Source organism: Corythoichthys intestinalis, chromosome 22, assembly GCF_030265065.1.
Source record: "Corythoichthys intestinalis isolate RoL2023-P3 chromosome 22, ASM3026506v1, whole genome shotgun sequence".
NCBI classification, from domain to species: Eukaryota; Metazoa; Chordata; class Actinopteri; order Syngnathiformes; family Syngnathidae; genus Corythoichthys; species Corythoichthys intestinalis.
This window is the reverse complement of record NC_080416.1, coordinates 5,377,196-5,397,541: the sequence shown is the minus strand read 5'-3', so window position 1 is coordinate 5,397,541 and position 20,346 is coordinate 5,377,196. Positions and strand designations below refer to the sequence as shown.

Below are 20,346 nucleotides of genomic sequence, written 5' to 3'. Positions count from 1 at the left end.
TGCAACACCCACACTTTTAACCTGAAATGATAAGCACCCACATTTTTCTCAGGTTAATTCTACTAAACAAAAACTTTTAAGAAAAGTAGTAGTGTCACCCCACCCAAACCCTTTTCCAAAATTTAAGCTAAACACCTAGTTTTGCAGTAAAATGATTCCACACCCACATTTTACTTACTGAATGGAATCAACACCCATTAATTTGCCACTCAAGTGCTATCAAATTTTTGCATGTTTAATGGTTCAACACCCACATATTTTGTTCAAAAGCCACATTTTTCCAGTAAAACAAATCCAGAGACGTACCGTTTTGAAAAGGTTTTTTTTTTTGTAGTTGAATGCTATCACACCCACAATTTTTGCATGTCCAAAGGCTCGAACACCCATATTTTTCCAAAGTTACATAGTTCAACACCCAGTTTTCCCAGTAAAAGGATCCTACACACACATTTTCCTTATAGCGAGGCGTCAACACCCATGCTTTAGTCATTCAAGTCCGTCAACACCCACACTTTCTGCATGTTCAAGGGTTCAAAGTCCATATTTTTTAAAGTTGCACAGTTCAACAGCCACATTTTTCCAGTAAAATGATTTCACACCTTTATTTTCCCGACTGAAAGGGGTCAACACCCGTTAATTTGTCAGTTAAATGCTATCACACCCGCAATTTTTTCATGTTTAATAGCACAACACCCATATTTTCTTAGTTACATTGTTCAAGACCCACACTTTTCCCAGTAAAAGGATTCCAGGCACAATTTTCCTTATTGAGAGGACTCAACACCCATACTTTCTGCATGTTCAAGGGTTCAACATCTTTTTTTTTAAATTACACTGTTCAACAGCCACATTTTTCCAGTAAAAGGATTTCGCACCCATATTTTCCATCTTGAAAATAGTCCATGCTTAACCAAACCCATTAATTTCACACCCATATTTTCCCTATAGAAAGGGTTCAACACCGATTAATTTGTCAGTCAAATGCTATTACATACACAATTTTTGCATGTTTAATGGTTCAACTCCCATATTTTTCAGTTACATAGTTCAACACCCACATTTTCCCATTAAAAGGTATTTCACACCCATAATTTCCCTCTTGAAAATAGTCAACACCCATGCTTTTGTCATTCAAGTCCTTCAACACCCACACATTCTGCAAGTTCGAGGGTTCAACATCTATATTTTTTAAAATTACACTGTTCAACAGCCACATTTTTCCAGTAAAAGGATTTCACACCTATATTTTATCCATTGAAAGGGGTCAATACTCGGGTTGTTCCGATCATGTTTTTTTGCTCCCGATCCGATCCTGATCGTTTTGAGTATCTGCCGATCCCGATATTTCCCGATCCGATTGCTTTTTTTTTTGCTCCCGATTCAATTCTAATCATTCCCGATAATTTTTCCCGATCATATACATTCTGCCAATGCATTAAGAAAAAAATGAATAAAACTCGGACGAACATATACATTCAACATACAGTACATAAGTACTGTATTTGTTTATTATGACAATAAATCCTCAAGATGGCATTCACATTATTAACATTATTTCTGTGAGAGGGATCCACGGATAGGAAGACTTGTAATTCTTATAGGATAAATGTGACTTTGTATATTGTGACTAAATATTGCCATCTAGTGGATTTTTGTGAGCTTTCAGTAAATTATACTGCAGCCATTTAACTGTTCTGCCCAAATGCATGATGGGAAGTGCAACCATGACTGTGCGTAGGGGCACCAATTCATATATCTTCTCTGCGTTGGGAAATAACGTAGGGTGTTAAAAAAAAGATCAACTATTACCTTTCTTCCCCACATTGCCTCCCACGATAGTTCTAATTGTTGAGAGAGGGATTGTAAAGCTTTAGCCATTTAAAAAAAAGGCCCCAAAGACTGCCAGAATTCACTCTACTCATATTACGCTGCCTTTCAGCTCTATATATAGGTAAATCGGCGCCAATATAGATTGAACGCGACAATGTGTGAGTGAGTCATGCAGCGCATGCGTTAATTGCGTTAAATATTTTAACGTGGTTAATTTAAAAAAAAATAAATTACCGCCGTTAACACGATAAATTTGATAGCCCTACTTTAGGCCAAAACTAAAGACTCTGGATGAGTGTAAGACATTTTGTCTGTAACGTTAAATACAATTAGAAAACGATTTAATTATATTAAAAAAAGGCATGTCCGATATTTTTTTGCCGATTCTGATACTTTGAAAATGACGTAATCGGACCCGATCGATCGGGAATACCCATGAATTTGTCAGTCAAATGCGATCACACCCACAATTTTTGCTTGTTTAATGCCTCACCACCTATATTTAAGTTACATAGTCCAACACCCACATTTTCCCAGTAAAGGTATTTCATACCCATATTTTCCCTCTTGAAAATAGTATAAACCCATTATTGTGTCAGTCAAATGCTATCACACCTGCAATTTTTGCACATTTAATAGCTCAACTTGACCCACATTTTTCTTAGTTACAACCTTCAACATCCACACTTTTCCCAGTGAGATGCTCCAAAGCGGTCTGTTGGGAGTTCACTGAACACGTGAAAGGTTCGAATCTTGACAAAGTGATATGAAAGACGATGTGTCGACTTGAAAGTATGAGTGCGCGTCTATTTTGGAACTTGGATTTGAAGGATTGCCCGCTCGCAGCGTGTCGCACAACCGCGCGCGCTCAAAGCGGTGTCGAGTTCTTGTCAGGAAATCAAGAATGCGTCCCGCGCGTTTACAGCGAGACAAAGTCAAGTCGGTGCGTCCGGTGGCCAAAAATGAAGCGCGGAAAGGTCGGTGGATAAATATAGATGCGATTCGTTCACCGGTTTAACGCGTTAGCGGAAGCTCAGATGCGATTTGGGCTTGTTTGCTAGGTACTTGCTTGTTGTCTCGATGTGAATCGGATCAGAACAGTGAAAAATGCGGTCTTTCACCTTTGCCCTCGTCCCTCTTTCTCCTTCACCTGGTTGACCGCGCCACTTCCTCGACTTTTCTCTATTTGCTCTAGTGGGCATGGCCTTTCCCCGGCCGCCAGCCAGGCGCCCCCCAGGTACCCCGGCACGTCCTCGGGTCGCCCCCTGATCAGCGGGTCGGGATCCAACAGTAGGCGGAAGAAAGCCCGGGCTAGCGGGGTGAAGAGTGCGAACTGTGGTGCCACCGGGGGGCGCTCCTTCTCCGGCAGGGGGTCGTCCAGTTCCGCCCACACGTCTAGATCGTCCCGCGGGCTTTTGGCAGAGTCGAACCACTGGAGGTACTTGAGGTAAGCGTTGCAGTCCGAGGACGTGCTGGGCCACGGGTGGGCGCCCGTCAAGACTGCGTAGGTCAGAACGCCCAAGGCCCAACTGTCCACGCTGGGTTCTACACTGACCCAAACTCGCTGGAGCCGCTTCTTCTTTTCATCGTCTTTACTGTCCACGGTGCCTCGCGCCACCTCAGCTTCGGGGGTGCAGTATGGAGAACGGTACCACACTTCTGGGACCTTGGTTCCCCGGGCCTTCACCTATGGAAATCGAAGACCGATGACTACTTTTCGATTTCACTAAGGCGGTTTTGGGCAAACGCACCATCCCGAAGTCTCCCAGCTTGACCCAATGGCAGGCAGCGTCGCACAGGAAGACGTTGTCGGGTTTGACGTCTCTGTGGACCAAACCCAGCGAGTGGAGGTGGGATAGGGCGCCGCACAGCTGGGACACCACCCGCTGGCACTGACTCTCCTCAAGACCGGCCTGAGGGAAAGATCAGACTCGTATATCAGAGCACTAGCTATCGTACACAATAAATAATGGATGTCTTAAGGTGGAAGCAGCGGTGTGGGGCCATCTTGAGACATGGCAGGCTTTGGTGTAGCAGACCTAAAGTGAGCGATTTTCTGAAATACTTATTACTCACTGAACACTTGACTGATTTACAAACGGTTTATAACGAACAGTACCGTATTGGCCCGAATATAAGATGGTGTTTTTTGCATTGAAATAAGACTGAAAAAGATGGGATCGTCTTATATTCGCGGTCTGGACATTATACCCATTCACGACGCTAGATGGCGCCAGATACCATTGAAGCGATGTTCTGTCATGATAGATCTCTGCTACTCTCAAGTTTAACCAGTTTGCATTATTTTAATGCAATGGTTTTCCTTATTCAGATTTGTTTCAAGACTACAGAGACAGTTACACTTCACTTTGATGGTTACTGCAGTTATTGCAATTTTGTTGTTTTATCACAATAGACTGGTTTATTTACATTTCAAAAACCAGAAGCCATTCATTTACGAATGTGATTGGAACTTTAATTTACATATTTAAATGTTCAGATATTATGATTTGAATGAGGCAAAATAACATGCTTTTTCTCTCAAATATATTGTTATAATCATTTGTTTCAGAGGTACTGTAATTATTTTCTGTATCAAAATTAATCAAAATTACTTTTTTTCAAACTTGAGTCTTAAAAAAGAGGGGGTCGTCTTATATTCGGGCCAATACGGTATTCGCACCGATACCAGTACCGATACGTTACTAAAATGACATCATCTGTATCGGGGAGTGCCAAAAAATAACATAAATAATATATTACTTTAACTTGATAAAAATATGATTAAAAAGTGGAAATAAAACTAAATATTTACTTTTTATCAATTAAAAAAAATATTTAAATGTTTATCATTTAGGGCAATTAAAAAACAAATAAGAAAAATAACTTTAAAATTAATTGAATTTAATCAAATTAGTATTATGTATTGTAATAAATAGGGCTGCAGCTATCGATTATTTAAGTAATTGATTCATCAATGAACTAGTTAGTTCAAATATTCAAGTAATCGGATATGGAACATAAAAATTAAAATACCTGAGCTGAACCTCAAACGGTATTAAAAAAATGAATAAATGAGGATCTAAGTACAACAAAAGAACAATTGGCTAACTTACATAGCAAAAGTCTGCTAGCTTAAATGCTATAAATTGGTAACTTTTTTTTTTTACAGTGGTCTTAACAAATGGTTCAAACACATATTCCCACGAAAAAACAGCTAAATATACCTATAAACTAAATTAACAATGCATTAGCTCAATCAAAAACTTATGTTGCTCTTAACTGGGAGCAGCTGGATTCAGCGATGTGTAATGAGTTATATAATATTCGCTGTTGCCTCTAGAGGGCAGCGTATCCACTGAAATCAATAAAACCTCATGGAAACACTTTCAAAACAAACCACTACAACGCCACTTTATTATTCTTTTTTTTTTCTTTTTTCAACCTGTCCTGTTCAGCTGTTTGACACGGAGAATGGAAGTCTAAGTGCCCGGATGGTCTGAACACTTTTAATGTTTCACATTGAGAGTCTGACATACTCCGATTGTTATCATTCAACATACCTCGTTTATTATGACAAAGCAGTGATCAGGAAGCGGTTATGGGGGAACAGAAGAAAAGAAACACAAGACAAGAAAGAAAAGAAACACAAACTACACAAGAAATACATTGAATGTCTACACTAACTACTAATATGTTGGTGCTATGGTCAGCTAGATGTATTTCCGGTTGACACCATGTGGGGGGCCTGTTGACCAGGGAAAGTGGGGGATGGGGGTAGGGGAGTCTGTAAACTAAGTGATAAGTGACTGAAAAGGGCAGCGTGTACACCAGTCATGTCCAAAGTCCGGCCCGGGGGCCAAATGTGGCCCGTGGTCAAATTTCATCCGGCCCCCAGCCTCTTGTCATAAAATAAACAACCTCTGGCCCGCACACAGATTTAATAAATTTATCAGCTGTACTTCTACCAGCATATGAAGTAGCTTACACACTAAATTTACCCACTAAAAGACAGCAGCACTCTAAGCAACACAACCCCGTGTGACCCTTTACTTTAAATTTTCTAAAATGGCGACAATCAACACAAAAAAAAAAAAAAAGAAAGTTGACTGCGACGCTTCAAGGAAAGGTGGAAATTGGACTATTTCTTCACTAAAATAAGCAACAACCATGTCTGCCTCATTTGCAGAGACGGTCGCTGTTTTTAAAGGGTTCAATGTGAGGCGATATTACCAAACAAGACACGTTGACATGTATGACAAGATTACAGGGAAGATACACAGATTGAAGCAATTTAAAGCTAGTTTAATTTCACAGCAGCAGTATTTCGCCAATGCCCGAGGGTCAAAAGAGAACGCCAAAAAGGCTAGTTGCAAGATTGTTGAAATTATTAATTTAAAAAAAATAATAAAGCAAATGTGACACACAGAATGGCTTGCTAAAATTTGCCCAAATACATTGTTGTACGAAAAGGACGTCAGCCAAGATCGGCCCCCCACATTTTTACCGCACCAAATCTGGCCCCCTTTGCAAAAAGTTTGGACACCCCTGGTGTACACAAATCAGCTCAGTGATCTATAATCTAGTAATCGTGTGAATCCTTTGTGAGTGTAAGCCCGTTGGTGACCGACCCTCCAATTACAACGCCACTTTAATATTCAAATCTGCTTTCTAATCAAATTACTTGAGTTAATCGATTAATCGTTGCAGCACCAGTAATAAATTTCACCTATAAAATTCCACAAAATGAACTCATCGACAATGATTTATCGTTTAGAGATACCGTTAACTGGATCTGCAGCTACGTGTGAGTACCTCGGGTACGATGAAGTCGTAGAGGTCACCGAAGAGTCCGGCCTGCTGCGCGAAGACGTAATGTGACGGCGTGAAGTAGGCGATGCCCAGCGCGCGACTCAACGACGGGTGAGTGCAGAAGCGCAGAGCCACGTTGTACTCGCGCAGGAAGGAGCTCAGACAAGTGGTCACGCGGGGGAAGAACTTCAGCGCCATCGCGCTTCCTGAGAGTTACATACATTGAGTATGTTTCAGGCGACACGTGTGCTTAGACAATGGCTGCCTTACCACTTTTGAGGTGCACGGCTAGCATGACCTTCCCGTACGAGCCTTCGCCCAAGAGTTTGACCACCCGGAAGTGCTCAGACGTCTCCAATTTGGTCAGCGATTGAGCCGTCAGGTGGCACATGTCGTCCAGGAGCCGGGCGGCCGCCTACACACAAGGGGGAAGTGTTTATATGCAGACAATGTTCGGGGAGAGCGAAATATTCCAGTTTTTTTTTTTTTTAGGAAATTTGTAATTAAATGCTTTAAAGTAGTATGAAAAAGTATCTGAATCTTTTGGAATTTCCCACATTTCTGCAGAAATTCACCATGAAATGTGATCTGATCTTTGTCAAAATCACACAGATGAAAAAAATAGTGTCTGCTTGAACTAAAAACACCCATTTATACTAGGGCTGTCAAACGATTACAATTTTTAATCGAGTTAATTACATCTTAAAAATTGATTAATCGTAATTAATCGCAATTCAAACCATCTATAAAATATGCCATATTTTTCTGTAAATTATTGTTGGAATGGAAAGATAAGACAAGATGGGTATATACATTCAACATACGATACGTAAGGACTGTATTTGTTTATTATAACAAGATGGCATTAACATTATTAACATTCTGTTAAAGCGATCCATGGATAGAAAAACTTGTAGTTCTTAAAAGATAAATGTTAGTACAAGTTGTAGAAATTTTGTATTAAAATCCCTCTTAATGTTTTCGTTTTAATAAAATTTGTTAAATTTTCAATCAAAAAATAAACTAGTAGCCTGCCATTGTTGATGTCAATAATTACTTACAAAATGCTCATGGGTGCTGAAGCCTATAAAATCAGTCGCACCCAAGCGCCAGCAGAGGTCGGCAAAACTCCATAAAACACAATTAACATGAACATTTCACTGTACTGTCATTTAAATCTGTCTGAGCGGGGCATGTGCATTACTTGCGTCAAATATTTTAATGTGATTAATTTTAAAAAATAATTACGCCCGTTAACGCGATAATTTTGACAGCCCTAATTTATACAGTAGATTTTTATATTTTGAAAAGGATAGTATGCAAACAATGAAAGAAGGAGGGGAAATAAGTATGGAAACCATCACATTTAATATTTTGTGCCCCGCTTTGGCAGCAATAAGTTCAAGCAGACGCTTCCTGTAGCTGCAGATCAGTCCGACACATCGATCGGGTGTAATCTTGGCCTTTCTTCTCTACAAAACTGCTGTAGTTCAGTCCGATTCCTGGGATGTCTGGCATGAATCGCCATCTTCAGGTCATCCCACAGCATCTCAATGGGGTTCAAGTCTGGACTTTGACTTGGCCACTCCAGAATGTGTATTTTTTTCTTCTGAAACAATTCTGAAGTTGATTTATTTCTGTGTTTTGGATCATTGGATCAGCATCCATCTTCTGTTTAGCTTCAACTGTCTGTCAGACTCGGGTTTTACAGCAAAACATTATGATTAAGTTTTAAATTTCTTCTTTCATTAATGACTGCAAGTTGTCCAGGCCCTGAGTGAGCAAAACAGCCCCAAATCATGATGCTCCCTTGATTATTCTAATCAATCAATTTAGGGCTGCAGCTATCGAATATTTTAGTAATCGAGTAATCGACTGAAAATTCTATCGATTAATCGAGTAATCGGATAAAACAAATATATTTTTAGGTGAAGAGCAATTATACATATACATGAGAAAACAAGACATTTCATCTAATCTTGAACCATTTTCAGTCAATCAATGTCTTTATTTTCGTTGTACATTGTTGAAAACAGCCAACAATTGCATCTCAGGTGTAACTAGAATAAAAAAAAAAAAAGACTAATTAACTGCTTTCACTCAAAAAATTTTTAGATCTTATTAATATATATATATATATCTTACCTAAAAATGCCGTTACGCTTGATAACACACATCACTTAAAAGTTAGGATTTTTTTCCCACGTGTTTCAATTGAATTTCTCTTTGTGTCAAGCCATTTTTAAGTTCTAGTTAAGTTTTAAGTTAGTCTAAACTGTAAGTCCTGATAGGATTTTGAGTTTTTGCAGTGTTCAAAATAAATGTATGATACGGGCTGTATTGGAGCACATTAGGGACCAGTGCTACTTGGTGTTTTATCCAGCAATGACTACTGAGCTAAAATTGATAGTTAGCATGATTAAGTTTTTATTTTACACCCTCATCACTCCACAATGCTATGTTATGTTAAAGCCTGTATGTAAGACACGTTAGCCACGCATCGACAGTGGTCATAATTAATTGAAACCTAGCCCTCCGCAGGGCTAACGTTCCGTGAGCTAGTAGCGACAGTAACGTTAATCTTATTTATTAGCGCTTAGCGCTCTTTATTAGCGCTTAGCGCTGTACTGCTTTAAGATGGCGGCTGTTTACAAACGCTGCCCAGACGCGGCCGAGTCTGTCATTGTGCATCTAGTTCAACATACATGTGATCTCTATGAGACGCGCCAGACGCTGCCTGTTACCAATGTAGCATCGTGCGGGCTAGTATTTAGCAACGTCGGCGTCGTTTGTGGCGGCTGGCGGCTGCGGTAAGGTTTTTTTTTTTTTTTTCCCTTCTTCCTCTCCGCACGTGACAGCGCGTTGTCCTGCATTAAAAGTAGTCCTAGCAAAACGTGATGCTTAGAGCTGTCAAAATAAACGATTACTCGAGGTGAATAAAATTACTCGGATCAGTTTTTAAACTCGAGTTACTCGAGTTGCTCGAGTACTCGTTTCAGCTCTAAATCAATTATATCTAAGTACAGGCATATTCCCTTCACAGTCCAATGTCAAATTTCCACTAAACTTTGATAACGTGTACCTTTTCGCTGAATCTGGTTAACTTGGTACTTTCCAACGCTAATAATAGACTTCGTATTTAAGTATTTCGCGTTCGAATTTCATACCAGAAGCATTTAGATTTCTTGCTAATGGGTCATGTGCGGAATGCTAGCCAGATAGTAGCTTTACATAGCTAATTTCTCTCTTTAGAAAAGATGAAAAATTCCAGTTTTTAAACGTGGCCTTCCATAACCACTATCAAAAACTATTTTGAAAGGCTTGTTTACTGCCTGTCAGTGTTAGTTGGTAACCAAGGAAACCAAAACACCAGACATTCGTCAGTAACGATTCTACGAAGATGAAGACAGCCTTACTACCGAAGACTTTTTATTAGACGATAACAAGTCAGATGAAACCGCGGCGGCTTTAAGTCGATGATTAACAGTGGGCGTCGCCATAGTGACACCCCCACACATACATATAAACACGTCTGTTAATAGTGCTAACAAAGCCCTCAGAGATGCTCACTGAGCTTGCTTGTGTAAATCATCCAAACACTTCGGAATGGCCACCAAACTGCAACAGCAAACTGTTAGATTATTTAAATTAGCACAAAAAAAAAAAGACCCAAACTGTAATTCAAATTTATACTGATACTTAACTGTTAGACTGACATGCTAATGCTAAAGCTCGCTGCTAGCCTAGCCAAAACATGGCAGCTCTTTGGGATGAGCTCATCTCACTCATGAAACTTTCACGCTCACATTCCAGCTTGGACACTTTGGAGAGTGTCACTTTTATGAGATTTTGGGGGGACGGGTGGGGGGTCACCACAGCTGACAGATGGGCACTAAGTGGCTTCAGTTGAAAAGAACACCACGACTCGTGGGACGCTTACATAAGCGACAACTGTGTGCGCGGATGTGTTGGCGTCTGATCAGTTTTTCAAAATTCCTGCATTTTTTTTTTTTTGTTTTTTCAATTGTTTTTAATCAGAGGTGGGTAGTTAAAAATTTGACTCAAGTAAAAGTAGCGTAACTTCAAAATACTATCACTTAAGTATAAGAAAAAAAGTTTGGTGAAAAGAATACTCAAGTCATGAGTAACATGAGTGACTAACTGCTTACGATGTTTGATTTTTTTTTTTTACAATGGTATTTTTTTCAGCACAATCTACATGTAATTATATAGAACAATAAACCATAACATAACCACATCAAGCCAAAGAAATCATTGAATTCCAGCGAGAGAAAAACAATGACTGAAATGAAGCATCATTCATCCAAAGAGCATGAGTGCCCTCTAGGGGAGAAAATAGTTCCCAGTTTGAATAGTCGAATAGTTCCTTCATAATTCCTTTTACGAAATTAAAAGGATCATATCTCCGGTTTTCTGTGGTCAATCGGTGCCAAATAAAACCTCGGAGAGGGGTTAAAATCTACGCTTTCCAGTCATGTTGAGGGCAGCGCTGTATGTCGAATACTTCATTTTTTAAGGTGCTTTAAAGACACCACGTGATTGAACAGGCCGGGGGGATCACAGAACGGCAAGGGTGAGTCTGATTGGTATAGAGATCCCTCACTACTTAAACTTAGTGCCACGGGGCTCCGATCTTGCGTCGCCCCGTGGTGGTTACTCGGCGTTCTCCTGCCTCCGCCTTCCTATCTCTTCTCTGACTGGATATCCGCCCTGTGCTCCATCGTGGGTCGCTGGCTGGGCGCCGGTGTATCGGGTGGGTGTTTCCTGCACCGGTGGGGGACCCTGCCCTGCCCTGGGCTTGGTGGGCCACTGGGGGTCCCGTGGCGTGCCGTGCCGATTGGGGGGCTGCGGCTGTGGCTTGCGGTCCGGGTGGGCGGGCGGGGGTGGGGGCAGGCGTGGGGGGTTGGTGGTGTGCCCCCTCTTGCAATCCCTGTAGGCCAGTTGATGGGTGCGCGGATGGTCCAGGGGACCACCTTTGCTGGGCTGCGGGAGGAGGGATGGGCTGCGCTTCAACCCCAGCCCCCGCCCGCCCTCCCTCCCCGGGCTGGCTGGGTGGGGGCCGTGACCCTGGGTTGGCGCCCGCGTGGCGTGTCCGCTCCTCTGCATGACTGTCGCGCGCCTGGTGGGGCTCACGTGCGGCTGGATGTCATAGGGCGCGCTCAGTTGGGGGGTCCCAGTGCCGGGATTGGCGATGGGGCGGCGTTGGGTTGGTCGCCGACGGGCTTACACTCACAAGGGATTCACACGATTACTGGGTTCTAGTTCACAGAGCTGATTTGTGTACACTCCACCCCTTTCAATCATTTAGCTTATAGACTCCACCACCCCGTCCCCCTCTTTCCCTGGTCAACAGGCCCCCCACATGGTGTCAACCGGAAATACATCGAGCTGACGATAGCACCAACATATTAGTAATTGGTCAAGATGTTCAATGTATTTCGTGTTGTAGTTTGTATTTTTCTTTCTTCTCTTGTGTTTCTTTTCTTCTGTTCCCCTATAACCCCTTCCTGTTTGCTGCTTTGTCATTATAAGCGATGTAAAAAAAAAAAAAAAAAAGTTGGCAAGTTTTTCTATCTTATTGTTGTTTTTGTTGATTTTTTTTCGGGAAGGGGGGCATACGGACATCTTTTAGTACAAGCAAAAAGTGTGTGCTAGTGTCCAGTCAGATTTTTTTTTCTTAATTCTGCTCTTTGGTTGTTGTTTTTTTTGGGGGAGGGGGGTGGCAATTTATAGAAATAATTTTTTCCTCCGTCACGTGTTATTAATACTCTACATAGTAGCTGTCAACTGTAGTGACAGCATGTTCTTGTTTTTTTTACATATAGACATCCTTAAGTATAAGCAACAAGTGTGTTAAAAAAATATATACATTTGAGTTTTTTTATTGTTTTTCTTTCGTTTTTGCAGTTCCTCCCAAATAATTCCAGTTACTATTTTCCCAAAAGTTTTTTTTTCCCCAAACAATGTCTGCCAATGTCAGCCAACCCTTCCCATTCAAACGGATTAGACATCCATCCTCATCAACGGCATGGAAACACAACCACTGCCTGCCTTTTCCGAATAATCCTGAAAAATCCAAATAAAATGTCCAGCTAACCTACGTTGACATTTACAAGACCGCGAGCATCCTGAGAACTTAAACGCATAGAGCTTTCGCTGTCATCTGGACGTCACGTGGGCGATCGTTTGGTCCGGCTGAGGATGATTTATGATGTTTGTCGAGTGCTTTCTATTAATAAAATGAACATGAAGAAAATGTATGCGCAACCCTTTTTGATCTCAGGTGGTTATTTAGGGGAGCACAGGTGGAGTCACGTGACTTCAATTAAAAAAAAAAAAGAGGGTTTATTTCTATAATATCAAAATCATTCATTACATATATTCATTTTTTAAAAATATTTTTGTAATATTTTTAGGGAGCAGCTTCCAGTCAGTATTTTAAAGAGACACCTTATATATTTTTTAGGGCTGTCAAACGATTAAAATTTTTATCGAGTTAATTACAGCTTAAGAATTAATTAATCGTAATTAATAGCAATTCAAACCATCTATAAAATATGCCATATTTTTCTGTAAATTATTGTTGGAATGGAAAGATAAGACAAGATGGGTATATACATTCAACATACGATACGTAAGGACTGTATTTGTTTATTATAACAAGATGGCATTAACATTATTAACATTCTGTTAATGCGATCCATGGATAGAAAGACTTTTAGTTCTTAAAAGATAAATGTTAGTACAAGTTATAGAAATTTTATATTAAAACCCCTCTTAATTAGGGTTGGGCATCGAGAATCGAGCATCGATGGGAACCGGTTCTAACACTCCGATGCTCCCGGAATCGTTTGAATTTTAAAATTTCAATTACTTGTTTCGATACCCTGACCGCCATGCGGGAAAAAATTGCTCAAGTTTAAAGACTGATGTTTATATACAAATTCTAATTAGCCCTGTGAGAGAAGTTCATTTAATTTCAAAAAACGTCCAGAAGTTAAGACTAACATAAACTATGTAATTTTTTGGAACCTGCATTTTTTATTTGATTTTTTTGGACCCTGCCTCTTAAAAGAATCTGAATCGGGAATCGTTCGGAACCGGAATCGTTCCATTTCAAACGATGCCCAACCCTACTTATCATATCGGTTAATATCGGCAAATCTTGAAAAAAGTCCATCTAAAGGCCCGATATATCAGTCAACTTTTATAAGTGAGGTCATCACCCAAACAGTAAACATAACCATTATCAAATCGCTTGATAACGAGCGATATTGAAAAAAGTCAGTCAATCGGCCCGATATATCAGGCAACTTTCATCAAATTTTTTGGACCCTGCATTTTTTTTTTGACCCTGCCTCTTAAAAGAATCGGAATCGGGAATCCTTCGGAACCGTAATCGAAACGTGGAATTGGAACCGGAACCGTTCCATTTCAAACGATGACCAACCCTACTCTTAATGTTTTTGTTTTATTAAAATTTGTAAAATTTTCAATCAAAAAATAAACTAGTAGCTCACCATTGTTGATGTCAATAATGGGCGGTTAAGCCCATAAAATCATTCGCATCCAAGCGCCAGCAGAGGGCGACAAAACTCAAAAAAACACAAGTAACAAGTTGGCATTGCACTGTGCTGTCATTTTAATCCGTTTGAGAGGTACATGTGCGTTAATTGCGTCAAATATTTTAACGTGATTAATTTAAAAAAATTAATTACCGCCCGTTAACGCAAACATTTTGACAGCCTTAATATTTTTCATCAGGTGCAAGAGTTTCGTAAAATTCAAACAGGAATCACAACATGGCGCAAGAACGCAATTTTTTTATCAAAAATAATTTTACCAATTTGCATTTTTTGTAGGTACACCCATTTTGTTATGACACTCGTTTCTTTTGGGTTTTAACTCTAATAGAAGCACACAATTTTGTTTGCTAGCGTAATTTTCTATCTTCCAACAGGAAGCAGGAAGTGCCATGATAACATGAAGTCACCCAAAATCACCAGGAAGTAACAAAAAAAAACAGCTAAATTAACATGATGTTACCCAACAACAGAAGGTAACCTAGAATTGCCCCAAAAATTAACAAAGTGACTTCATATCAACGGGAAGTATCTTGGAAAACACCCAAATTCAACAGGATATGACCTAACGTTAACAGGAAGTGACCTAGAAATGCTCTAAACTCAACAGGAAGTGACGACCAGCACAGCGAAGCATCTCTACGTAATTTACTAAAGAACCACTATAGAAATTGCATTTTCTGGTGAGACTACAGTTACCAGTGAAAAAGAAAGCTAATTTGGATTGGGATCAATCAACAGGCCATTCAGGATTCATTTTATTTTGCTCGATGACTGATAAGAGTAGGTGTGTTGATTCTCTGATCAGAGTCACAACTCCATAGCGTCACCGGCTTTATTCCACGCAACCACAGAGAGATCCCAATTCAAATTAGCTCTCTTTTTCATGGTCCTTCGAGCCGGATTTTAAGTAAACATGACGGTAGCTTTGGGGAACAAACTACACGGCTTTGAAAGGAGGAGAGAGAGTAACTGTAGCGAGCTTCGCTCTTCTTAAAGGGCCAGAATCGCAACAATTAAACTAAAGCACACACACAATGGGCTTACCTACATCGAGTGTGTTTAAAGACCTTGATAGATTACAATTCCAAACAAGTAAAATATTTTCAGGGTTATGATTTTAGATATGCAACAATTAATCGACAATTTCTTTAACTGTTGAGATATACTTTTTTACATTAAATTGTCAGAATTTTAGGCTCTCAACAGTCTAGGAGAGTAGGGTTCGATTGAACCCCAGGGGTTCGATGAAGGTTAAGATCACATTTTCATACATTGACTAAAGGCAAAGTGTCATTTTGGACTGATTTGCCCTCAGTTTACAGGCTGTATTACATTTCCTTCAATTGCTAGCCCTCTATCTAATGGGAGGGGAATCTGGTTTGCTCAGTGGAAGGTTGACTCGCACTTGGTATTGAAGGGAATAGTATCTTTTCTCGTATTTACTGTTTGTACTACTCTAACACACCCAATATAAAATACATAGCACTTCTCCCGTAGTTTAAGGAAAACAAGGGGAATATATTTGCCAAAGGGCATAAAAGATACATGACGCCTTCTTATCACGGAAGCCCAACGTGTGCGTCATGCAACTGACAGAACAAGATTGACGCTGATAAGCCCACGTCTGCACCACCAACTCCCGCAATCAGTCCTCCCGGACAGTCCAGAACAAATAGCGGGACGTCTGTCCCAAAACAAGGAACACCAGAGAACGCCCGATATCAAACTGATAACACGACTGATAAGACTCCACGAGCCCCTTTGACCCTGAGGTGTTAAAATCCACAACCCTTGTTGCCCTGACAACAGTAACTCCCGAATCCTCCTGTCCAATCCACAAACAGAAAATAATCCTAAACAACGCCCAAACACACTCTTCTTCTGTCCACAGCCCGCCCCGCGAGAGCCTTAAAAAAGACTGAATGTTTAACTAATCGTTGTCATTTTTTTCTCGGGAACCTTTTGTTGACTTGTGATATGGTGACATTGAAACGAGTCTGCCTCCTCGCCTGAGTCTGTTTCGCCTTGCCATTTGATCGCTGTCGACATGAATAAATTGTCAACTTGTGCTTCGAGCCTTTTTCCAGCTTTCAAAATGGAACCAGTACAAGGGGTTAACCCCGTCTTGCCAAATGTATCACATTTGATACACTTAGAATTAGAGGTGTCCCGATCGATCGGGATGTCCTATCACGTCATTTTCAAAGTATCGGAATCGGCAAAAAATATCGGCCATGCCTTTTTTTAATATATATATATTTTTTTTTTATTAAATCGCTTTCTAATTGTATTTTACGTTACAGACATAATATGTTACACTCATCCAGAGTCTTTAGTTTAGGCTTAAGGTAGGGTTATCAAATTTATCCCGATAAGGGCGGTAATTAATTTTTTAAAAAATGTATCACGTTAAAATATTTAACGCAATTAATGCATGCGCGGCACGACCCACCCACGCATTGTCGCGCTCAATCTGTAATGGCGCCATTTTACCTATAAAGAGAGATAAAAGGCAGCGTAAAATGAGTAGAGTGAATTTTGGCAGCCTTTAGAGCCTTTTTTAACTGGCTAAAGCCTTACAATCCCTCTCCCTACGATTAGAAATATCATGGGAAACAATGTGGGGAAGCAAAGTAGCAATTGATCTTTTTCTTAACACCTTATGTTATTTCCCAATGCAGAGAAGATATATCAATTGGTAGTACTACGCAGAGTCATGGTTCCACTTCATGCACTGAAAGCTCAACAAATACACTAGATGGCAATATTTAGTCACAATGTACAAAGTCACAAGTCTTTCTATCCGTGGATCCCTCTAACAAAAAGAATGTTAATAATGTAAATGCCATCTTGAGGATTTATTGTCATAATAAACAAATAGAATACTTATGTACTGTATGTTGAATGTATATATTCGTCCGAGTTTTATTCATTTTTTTCTTAATGCATTGCCAAAATGTATATGATTGGGAAAAATGATCGGGAATGATTGGAATTGAATCGGGAGCAAAAAAAAGCAATCGGATCGGGAACTATCGGGATCGGCAGATACTGAAACTAAAACGATCGGGATCGGATCGGGAACAAAAAAACACATGATCGGAACAACCCTACTTAGAATTCCATGATTTTGAGACTAATTCAGAATTTTGAAATATCTTTCCTCAAAAAAAATAATGAATGCAAGTCAACTCATGCATCTGCAGGTCCAATGAGAAAAAAAAACTGGATTTAGCAACGGTTATAGATATCATAGCGCTTAATAAACATTTTTTTTTTTCTTACAAATTTGAAAAAAAGGTTTCATCAAGACCTTTTTTGTTTTTTCAAAATTTGTGACTGACAATTGCTTCAGATTGCAGTCATTAAAGGGTTAAGACAAAGGTGAACCACGGGTTTTGGCCTTTTGGGTTGGTTATAGGGGCTTCGCCGGCCTAGGTCGTTAAAGCTGTGCTAGCGCGGGTCCGGCTAGCAACATTCCGGCAATCTGGCTAAAAGGTCAAATTCCTTCAGTATGACGAAGTATAACTAACCATCAGGCAGCGTTGACTGCGCAAATAATAAGAAAAAAAACAATTGAACACCATGAAAAAAGTCTGCAACAATAAAATTAGAAAGTAAATATGAAAACAACAAAATAACAACAGTGTAAAATGAAATTCGTTTCATTTTCCAATGTGAAAATATACAGCAAAAGGTGACGTTATTTGCAGTAAATTTGAACAGTAATTCACTTGGACATTAGCTTGCTAGCTATAGAGCAGGGGTGCCCAAGTCTGGTCCTGGAGAACCCTCATCCAGCTTGTTTTCCATGTCTCCCTCCTTTAACACACCTGAATCAAATAATCAGCTCATCAGCAAGCTCTCCAGGAGCTCGATAACGAGCCTGATTGTTTAATTCAGGTGTGTTGGAAGAGGGAGACAAGGAAAACGAGCTGGATTAGGGCTCCCGAGGACCGGACTTTGGCACCCGTTCTAGAGGTTTTGAAGAAAAATTGCTTTACTATTCAATTCCAAAGGGTTCAGTGAATGCACGTGTAAAACTTCGGGTTAAAAACTAGAAGCAGACTAATTTTCTTTCAAGTTTAACAATGAACTTCTTTTTTTTGGTTCCAATTTTCTGTCAATTATCGCGCAAACAAACTAAATCAATGAATAATTTCCATCTCTTAACCCTAAAAAAAACAACTTGCAACCACCAGACTTTGGCTTGATTTGGTCAAGACAACATAACACTTAATTTGCACAATAGTCAAAGTATTGAAAAAAAAAAAGTTACATTTTCATCCATTATTTCTTACCGACATTTTGGCACTTCGGTCCAAATGTTCTTCTGTCCTTCACCCGGCGAGTCCTTGGTCACTTGGACGTTGCATCAGAAGCGCCTGCACAAGCAGAAGTAAAGTGAGTCAATCTGTTTGCAGTGGCGAAGTCAAACGTGCGTGTGAGCGGACGGATGCAAACTTAAGCCAGCAACATTTGGCTACACACACACACTTGGATTCCTGTTTGGGGGTGTGTGTGTGTTGGAAGCCAATTGGAGAATCAGCACCACCTGCAGGTACGCTATCTATAATGGAAAAAATACAGTTGAAAAAATGTAAACAAATACAACCTAGGTAATTGATTGGCCGCCATTGACGGTGCACGACGTACAATTTATTCAGACTGGGAGGGGCAGTCAAAATAAATTGGACGTCTAGCGCTGTCAGTGGTACTGAAAGATGAGCATTCACAGCCAGTTGTAAATGGTTAAATTGGACATCTACTAATGTCAATAGTAGGGAATGAGTTAAAAAATTACGTCAAAGTTATAACTAAACAAAAAAATAGGCTTTTAAATACAAATAACATCCAAATATAATGAAAATACTCGTAATCACGATCTACGTAAAAAAAAAATTACAATTATAAAAAAAGCAATGTTCAAATGCTAATCATTAAACATGTGAATGTTAAGATACATATAAAAAATGTAAAAATTTCAAAATGTAAACACATCATTGAATTTTTTAAAAACATGATCAAATTAGTTATTAATACAAAAACCTGAATAAGACAAATTTAATGAAAAAATGTTTCAAAATTCTAATATTTAATTTAAAAAAGTAACTTGAAAGTACAGTACAAGTAAAAAGTAATTCAACTAAAAACATCAAATGCAAAGAATTGAAAATGGAAATGATTAAAATACAAATTGTTTGGCTGGCAAACAATTCGGGGTGTACCCAGTCTCATGCCCACCTGGGATAGGCTCCGGCACCCCCGCGAGACTTGTGATAAGCTAAAAATATGAATACAAAATAAAGTACAATTAAAAATACTTTTTGGGGGGAACATTAAAAATACCACAAACTAGGGATGTCCTGATCCAATTAAGTGATCAGAAATCGGGCGAAAAGGATCAGGTGTTTTTATTTAAAAAAAAAAAAAAAATTCTGCTCCATGCTCCTACAGCGCCACAGCCTCTCTCCCTCCTACTAAGCAGTGCAGCCACTGTCCAGCTTGCGTTTGGTACTTAAAAGTTAACTATGATTGACGCGTTATAGCTTTGATCTTGACCGAGAAGCTTGGTAACGAGATGATCCAAGGCACAAATGTGTGAATCGCCATTAAACTTTCATACATGTGCTGTGGCAACTCATTGTGTAAGTGAGAGGCTGTTCTCAGCAGCATGAGCGGATGAGTGGACTCACTCAATGAAGCATTTAATAAAGACAAGCATTTATGTACGTTAATCTTGTTGAAAGCGGCATAGTAGGACAGTAAAAAAAAAACTTTTTCCGGTATCGGCTTGAGACATCCCCACTACAAACACTTCTTTAAAATGACATTTTCTAAGTGACCCCAGGCCCTCAAAAAATAAAAAAACAGACAGGTACAATATCAAATCTGATTTTATTTACATAAATCTATTTTTTCCCAACCAAAAGGCAAAGGAGAGCGCTCAGCCTGTTGGAAAAATTTCCCAAACAAAACTTCTCCTGGTACAGCAGACCACAACGCTTGTGCTTAAAAAGCCGTCGTAGCAAACGCGCAACTTTACAAAAATAGTAGTCGAGGATTTGTCGTCTTCTTTCAGTGTCTGCTAAAAAGC

At 39.7% G+C, this 20,346-nt stretch overlaps 1 protein-coding gene across 1 annotated transcript; it reads right to left on the bottom strand.

Annotated features, from left to right (window-relative positions):
* Positions 1 to 13: 13 nt before the first annotated feature.
* Positions 14 to 19,855, bottom strand: LOC130910875 (serine/threonine-protein kinase SBK2-like). The gene is made up of 5 exons (XM_057828491.1): positions 18,551 to 19,855; positions 6,913 to 7,057; positions 6,646 to 6,848; positions 3,582 to 3,743; positions 14 to 3,517 (listed from the first exon to the last, which is right to left on the bottom strand). Exons 1-5 carry the CDS (start codon positions 18,554 to 18,556, stop codon positions 2,948 to 2,950), a joined length of 1,086 nt encoding a protein of 361 aa, XP_057684474.1. The 5' UTR covers positions 18,557 to 19,855; the 3' UTR covers positions 14 to 2,947.
* Between the last annotated feature and the right edge of the window lie 491 nt (positions 19,856 to 20,346).

Bases quoted from the DNA above. Each gene is read 5' to 3' on its own strand.
- LOC130910875 (XM_057828491.1), bottom strand. The intron at 6,849-6,912 runs GTAAGGCAGCCA...TGTAACTCTCAG, and splicing joins AGCCGTGCACCTCAAAAGTG to GAAGCGCGATGGCGCTGAAG. The intron at 3,744-6,645 runs GTACTCACACGT...TCTTTCCCTCAG, and splicing joins ACGACTTCATCGTACCCGAG to GCCGGTCTTGAGGAGAGTCA.